The sequence below is a fragment of the Protopterus annectens genome, chromosome 7.part0 (assembly GCF_019279795.1).
Source record: "Protopterus annectens isolate FY-2018-M chromosome 7.part0, PAN1.0, whole genome shotgun sequence".
NCBI lineage: Eukaryota > Metazoa > Chordata > Ceratodontiformes > Protopteridae > Protopterus > Protopterus annectens.
The window spans coordinates 1040031480-1040039166 of record NC_056739.1 but is presented as its reverse complement, the minus strand read 5'-3'; the positions used below and the strand labels follow the sequence as shown (position 1 = coordinate 1040039166).

The 7687-nt window shown below is 37.7% G+C and overlaps 1 protein-coding gene across 4 annotated transcripts in view; it reads left to right on the top strand.

Annotated features, from left to right (window-relative positions):
* The first annotated feature begins 504 nt into the window (after window positions 1-504).
* The window catches only part of COPS2 (COP9 signalosome subunit 2), a 1892836-nt gene continuing 1885653 nt past the window's right edge, over window positions 505-7687 (top strand). For 3 of the 4 annotated variants that reach the window (XM_044077587.1, XM_044077586.1, XM_044077585.1), the window contains exon 1: window positions 505-609. In XM_044077587.1, the coding sequence (XP_043933522.1) occupies window positions 556-609 (54 nt within the window). In that variant the 5' untranslated portion in view covers window positions 505-555. The remainder of the gene's footprint in view (window positions 610-7687) is intronic. The other variant, XM_044077588.1, reaches the window with a different exon arrangement.

The window sequence follows — 7687 nt, the reverse complement described above, 5'->3', positions numbered from 1 at the left end:
ATGACAATAATTCCAGTTGAAGACTTATTTTATTTTACTTAAGAAAATGTACATCATTTCAAGTTGACAGTCTAGCGATATCTGAAACTAATGGTACTATTTTACAAATTATTATAATTTACTATTATAAACAAGTGTTCCCGATTCATCAAGAACTAAATAATAGATAATGTGCAAGCTAAAAGCTAACGAATAGTTTTCTACTCAATGGAACAACTAAGCGCACCAGGAAATAAAAGCACCTGTTTAGCACAAAAACTACACGTTAGAACGAAGTAATATATATACAGAAAATAGTTACGTCATCACCATAAAAAGAAACAGCGCATTTAACAAAAGTAGAAAAGACGTATAAAACTGAGGTTTCTTCTATTTACAGTGTAAATCCACTTGCAAACAAACGGAGGTGACACAGTATAACGAAGTACTTCAAAAATGACATTCCGTCCAACTGAAAGCGCTTCTGGTATCACACTGTCCCGCCCGGTGAAGTATGTATACTAATTCGTGATCAAAGTGCATGCTGGGAAAATTACCTCCAAACTCCTGGCCAAGATGTCTGACATGGAGGATGATTTCATGTGCGACGATGAAGAAGATTATGACCTGGTCTGTCTTTCTATTAGTAGTGTTTTTTTTTAGAATTGAGCTTTATTCTTCTTTGTCAGTTTTACTTTGGTGAATTTGTGTTGGGATGTGTGTCTTATGGATGTTCTGGGTTTTGTAACGCTCTACTTGTAAAGAAAAGGCAATGTTTTTATATGGAGTATAGTGTACATTGATGGGAGGTAGACTTAAGATTACATTTAGTTAACATTGTTTACATTTGTTATTATTATTAAAACATGCTTTATGGCTTGACTTACTGTTTTGTATGTCTGCAGAATGTCTTTTCAGACCAAAATTGGGCCTGATGTTAACCTGCTGACTGCACAGTGTTTTATTTTTCCATTTTATTGCTTGTATGTGCTGAAGTTTGTGTAAAGCGTAGTTAACAGTGCCGATCATTTTTACTGGTTGCTGCTTTCTGTATTTTAATAGTAAGATAACTGTAACACTGCAGCAGATAAAATAAGCATCTCAGGAATAATATTTGTTACGTTTGGTTTATACAGTGTAAACACTGTAGTGCTGAATTTCTCGTCACTGAGTGCAACCGTGCCAGGGTATTGCAGCCAAGGTGCAAGTGTTTTGTTATATTCTGTTTTTTTTCCCCTTCATAATGTGTAAACCCTGTGGTTCTGAATGTGTTGTCACTGGTTACAACCATACCAAGTCTATATTTTTACATTTTTCCTGACCATGAGTATTTCTTTTTTTTTATCGCTGCTGAGTGCTGAGCAGCTGTCTAACTTTTGCGTTTTGGGAGTGGTTTCTAAGTAAACTTATACAAACTTTTACAAGGCAAGAATCTGGTGATATAAAGGAAAACACTGTTTGATGTTTACCTTTACAAACATTGTTTTATAGAAGTTGTGTATTAAAAATGTCAGGTTTCAGTGCTTTGCTGGTTAAATCAGAAAAACATGTAATTGTTTATTGACGAGGAATCCATATAGTTCAGGCCCATTTGCAGTGGAGAGAAGCCCCAAATTGTTATGTGCAATTAGCCATGTAGTAAGTAGAGTAAGGAACTGGAGGTATCGTGACATAATAAAACACATGGTTTCTATGACTAAAGTATTCTAGGTTGCATTCTGTTTGTTTGCTAGCTGCTACAAAGAATAGTTGCCACGTGAAAACATTTTAAGTCTATACTAGTGACACTTGTAGCATAAAGTTTAAATGGTCATAGTTTTTGAAGTATGGCTCTGTTATTGATTGCAAATAAAACGTGAAGTATTTTATTATTCCGTCAGTAATGGTTAAGTGTTAAAGATCCTGGAAATGTTGAACATGTGGAGTCCATGTGCTATGTGGGTATCATTGTGAACATAAAATGCCATTAATGTAATAATGTACAGAATATTATAGTCCTAGAATGCTTGATGGTCTGTGTGGTATTTAATGAATAATTGACTTTAATCCTCCTCATACCTCAATGTACCAGTAATGCCTTTTCCCGAACATGTGTATGTGTATGCAGTTCTCTCAGACCTTCCAAAGTGTAGTGGGAAGAGGCTAGAAAGCACATGTAATAAAATAAAGCAGCAGAATTCTCAACATCTGTGGTCTGCAGAATGCACAATTTTCTTGTTACAACATCTGATTTGTTTATTATTTAACTAGGAGGCAAACTTGTCTAATGGCATTTTTTGTATGTGCTCTTGACCCGAGGTGTAAAGGAATTGCTGTCTAAAAGTCATAGACCTTGTGGGTAATAGCAGAATTGCCTCAGGGTTAGAAGTGATTCAGCCACCCTTTAGTCACTATAGGTTCATAGGTTGGTACTAGGCTATTGGTCCTAAGGCCTATGCAAGCCTATCTATAACAATTCCCTGGAAATTTCTTCCCACAATATTTACTTCTCTGGGCCCTTGTCTAGCAGGGTGACTGACATGATCCCCGGGGTGAATTTCCTATCTCCAATCCAATCATCAAGGTTCCTTTTGAAGAAGGCCAATGAGGCGCTCTGCTTGACGTGTATGGACAGTCTATTCCAGAGTATGGGGAGTCTCTGGGTCAGGAACCTATCCCTCCAGCATGTTTAGTTCATTGTGATGATAAGGTTTAGATCCCTGGAGCGTGTGGCTCTGAGGGATTGGGATTTCATTAAGTGGAGCATGTCCAACAGCTCGGGGTTTGACATGGCCTTGTATGTTAAGCAGAGATCGCCTCTGAGTAGACGATATGCCACAGAGTGTAGCTGGAGTTTTTTTTTTTTTTTAGACTGTCAGCATATGGCATCTGTTTTAGGCCTGTGATTCTTTTAGTGAGGTGTTTCTGTGGCCTTTCCAGCTGTTGCAGACGTCTTGTGATTCTTTTAGTAAGGTGTTTCTGTGGCCTTTCCAGCTGTTGCAGACGTCTTGTGAGGTACATACCAAATGGGGCATTATACTCTATAATGGGTCTAATGAGGGATGAGTACAGTGGGACAATGACCTCCTTTTTTTTGGATGAAAAGCCCTTAGTGATGAGGTGTGCCACATAGAAGGATTTTCTGACTGTTGTGGCGATGTGGTTATCGAAAGTGCGACCACTGTCCACGTGTGTCCCTAAGTCTCTCATCACACTTTCGATGTTTAGTGTCCTGCAACCTATGGGTACATGTTTTTTTCCAAAAGGGATAACTATACATTTCTTGGCATTAAGCTTGAGCCCATGGCTCTGGCACCAGGCATCTGTTTCTGTAAGGCTCTTTTGTAGAATATCCACATCATTTGGGGATTCAGTAATGGCTCCGAGTTTGCAGTCATCTGCAAACTTTGTTAGCCAGAGTCCCTTAGTGATGGCCTGTACTTCAGAGAAGTAGATGCCAAACAAAAGTGGTCCCAGGACTGAACCTTGAGGTACTCCACTTGTCTGGACCTAGATTTGGAGTAGACTACTTTTACAGTCTGGGTTCTGTCAGTAAGCCAGTTGGCAACCCATCGAGTGATGTAGGGATTTATGCCCAGCTTAGTATGTTTATCTATGATTCCAGAGTGGGAGATGGTGTTGAAGGCCTTGGCGAGGTCCAGATAGACTGTGTGGACCGCCTTACCCTCGTCCACAGCTCTGGAGACCGATTCGAAGAAATCAATCAGATTCAGGAGACAAGATCGGCCCTTTACATACCCAAACTGGGTGGGGTCCAGTGTTTTGAAGGTTGCCACTGTTCCTGTTTATAAGTTCCACGATAATACGTTCCATGCCCTTGCAGATCAGGCTTGTCAGACTGATGGGACAGTAGTTCCTGGGATCCAAGGCGGATCCTCCCTTGTGGAGCGGGATAACTGTAGCTGTGCGCCACTCAGTGGGCACGAAACCTGAGGTGAGGCTATGATTAAACATGACACTTAGGTGGGGTGAAAGTTAATTTTGTAGTTCATGTAGTACACAGCCTGGGATGTCATCTGGACTGCTCACTTTATACGTAAAACTCTTAAACAATTCAAATTCAGGTAGACATTCACCCATCTTTTAACTTTCAAAAATAGAAATCCAATAGGAATCTGAATGGTCCTCCCCCAGCGTAGAGCAGTACCTACCAATAGATCCTTCTGTAACCAAAGCCCTGTAAACCATTATAAGTAAAGTATGTCCCTTTTTATGCTTTCATTGACCACTGCTGCATCAGTTTGCATCACTTACATTACTCAGTAATGCATTTAAATGTTATTTTTAGTAGATACTTCCCTTTACTTGCTTCTGAATTACCTATCAGGAGCACAACATTTTTCTTATTTTTGCTACTAGAAATGTTGTTTTAATTGCTCATCCTTCCTTTAGTAAAGTCATTGTTCCAGCTGGAGGGAACACTGTTCTGTACAACCTGAGATCTTTGAGAATGTACAGCTTTCAGGCAAAGGTAACTTGTTCATGTAAAGTAAGAATATAATACAGTTGTGGCTTTGTAAAGGAAGAATATAATGCAGTTGTGGCTTTGTAAAAAAAAAAAAAAAAAAAACACCACCACAGTGCAGTTGTGTAACTGTCAGCTCCTTCCAGGAATATAAAAAAAATCCTCAAAAGAATCACTGCTGCTCCTCTGACCTATGTTTTATTGTTATTATTACAGTATTAAATTATATATGTAATTTCATTTATTTTTTGTAATGATCACAGTTATTCTGTTTGTGGGGTAATATATAGTTATCAACCACTGGATAGTGAAGACCTATCTATAGCCAAATGGGATAAGTTCTGTCGCAGGAAGGGAAACTGGCTAGGTTTAAAATGGCTCACAAGGGCATCTAGTGTAGTACTTGGCTATAAACCTGCAGTTATTAGAATTTAGCAACATGTTTCTGGTCATATTTTCTTTCTGATGCTATTACTCTTAGATTTTAGTTCATTAAAAGTAGATGACTTACTATTTTGTTCTTTATAGACAAAGCAACTCTAACCCCATGACTAAATTGTGATTTTTTTTTTCTTCTTCAATTTTATCTCTAAATGAAAATTGCTGTTGTCTCTGCTTACACAGTGTTTTAAAATGGAAATGTGTGAGTGAGTATTTTATTCTGTGTGCATGCATGTCATTGCTGTAATTGCATTAGACTGCTAGAGGTTTACTGAATGGGTCTTAAATTCTGTTACATTGTGTCTACTTCTATATTGTTGTTAATGCCATATGGCTCAGATCATGGATGAAAAGGGTCCCTGGACCAGTCCACTTGCTTAATAAACAAAAGTAAAATGAATAAAACACAATTTACAGATGGCCCTGTTAAGAAAGGACCTGCTTGACTGCAACTCCACTTCTTTAGTTAACTTTTTGTGAGGATGTCTTTCTATTTTATTGTTTATCTACTCTTTCCTTTCTGTAAGCAAGCTAAAATACGAATTTAGTATGTGTTCACCATTTCATTCCAACTGTACTAAACTGTTGTTAGATCTCATATGAAAATATACTTTTTATCTTTAAACTTTTTGTACTTTTAAGTGTTTGGTATATACTGCAATGAGTATGTATTGTACTGTTTTATTTATTTTCAAGGTTAGAAGTTGTTTACATTGTTCTTTTTTGAGTATGTAGTCACAGGAAGAATCCCAGAGTAGTCCCCAAGGATCAGTGCTTTAGTTAAGTTAACAGCCTAAATAAACTAATTTTTATTTCTGGCATTCAGACATCACAGACATTTTTAATTCTGGGAAAACAAAATTTCTACAGCTTAAGATTTGGAACAAGGGCTAATGGGAGAGTGTTACTGCTAATTGGTAGATACATCCGAGCTAAATTCTGCTAGTTAGTGCAGAAGGTTAAGGCTGTGAGTTGTAGTTCCTGTGGTACAGGGTTTGGTTCCCTCAGTCCTGTTTTGCCTGCTGTGTGACCTTGAGCAAATCACTTAACTGAACAGTGCTTGGAAACAGCTGCAAATGTGGGCTATCCTTCTTAATGATCCCCCGGAGTGCAAGCCTATGAAGTAGAGGTCATATCAGTTTCACACACAGTCTTTGGAACTAAAGTTCATCTGTCAAACTGTTGATAAAACTAAAACTATCCAGTGCTTTCTCTTTTGGGGGAGAGACCCCCCCCCTCCCGCATCCACCACAGTCCTGTGACTGTAAACATACCCACCGCTGTGCAATCTCAATGTAAGAGGAGGGCCTTTTTAGCCTTGCTGTGTTCTGGTCTTGCTCTAATAGACTTATTGCTGATGATGAACTTTCAGTTGATTCGTGTTCAAAATAATACATTTCACCGAATACATGTAACCTCACACCTGAGCTAGCTTCAGTTAATCTGAGAACTTTGTCTGTGAGCAAAACAAGATAGTGTGTTGGAGTTTGATAGGTAGCCAACTCAAATCACTTGGACTCCTATATTTTATAATGTGATACCACATGCTAATTTAATTTTCTGTTAATTTTGCAAAACACTTTTACCAAAGTTGCAGTTCTCATAAATGCCAAACAAAAGCATTGAATTACAGAATAATTAAGTCTCTGTACAGATTTAAAGAGGCTGTTTAGAATTAGTAGAAAAAAATCTCCTTCAGTGGAAAGTGATCAGGTATTTATTCTGCCTGGGAGCTTTGGAAAAAAAAATGGAAGGTAGAAAGTAGTACACCTTAGGTCATACTGCCCTTCTAGATAAACTAAAACAGTTTTAGAACGTGGTGAATTAGGTTAGAGGGATCTTACCCTATAAAAACACTGACATTATTTCTGCTTTTATGTCTTCCACCAGTAAATTACAATGCACTCACTTTTTAAAAACCTGTAGTAACACTTAAAGAAAATCCTCTGCAACAGACTTCCTGAAAGAAATTTCATAGCTTCCACCAATTCCTACAGTGTCCTGTACCCAGTCCATTATATACTTGAATCCGGTTTCTATTCACTGTCTTATCTCAATATGATTGAGAGAACATATTGAAAAGGTAAAAGGTATTAGACCTGATTTGAGAGAATATATTGAAAAGGTACTAGACCAGATTTTTGTTGATAGCCTGCACCTTTGATTAATTACCCAGTGTAAAGAGCAGCATGGAGTACACTCTTGATTCATTACTCTGTAAAAGGCACTTTTTTCTAAAATTTTTCAGACACCTTTACAGATTATGCCTTGCTAAAAACACCATGCTGATACCATAGGAACATTGAAAGCTTATACCGAAAGTTCCTAAACTGGTTTCAGCGAGTAGCTAGACTACCTCTGTTGTGTACTCTAGGTAAATGTCTGCTTTCAGCTTTTTTGACTATAGACACAGCAGTGTAGTACTCTATCATGTAACCAGCATGGATTGATTAGGTTTAAATATGGCTGCATTATGCACCCTTCCCAATGATATCCAAATATGGATAACAGCAGTTTATAACAGTCTGTGTTCGTAGACCTAAGGTCTTTACCTAGACAACACTCCATCTTCATTGAGGAAGTTGAGAAGATTATCAAGCTCTTCTAGATGTCCTGATTACTAGAAACTTCAAAGACGAGTTCAACTTTTCCTACTTCATTTTCTATTATTTTAAAAAGACTGCTAACTGAACTTGCATGCTTATCATCCAATATGCTGATTATTTGGTAATTTTAAAAGTCCAACCTTTTCAAGTGAAATAATAAAAACTAGAACAAGCTTTCCTGGAATATTCTAATGGA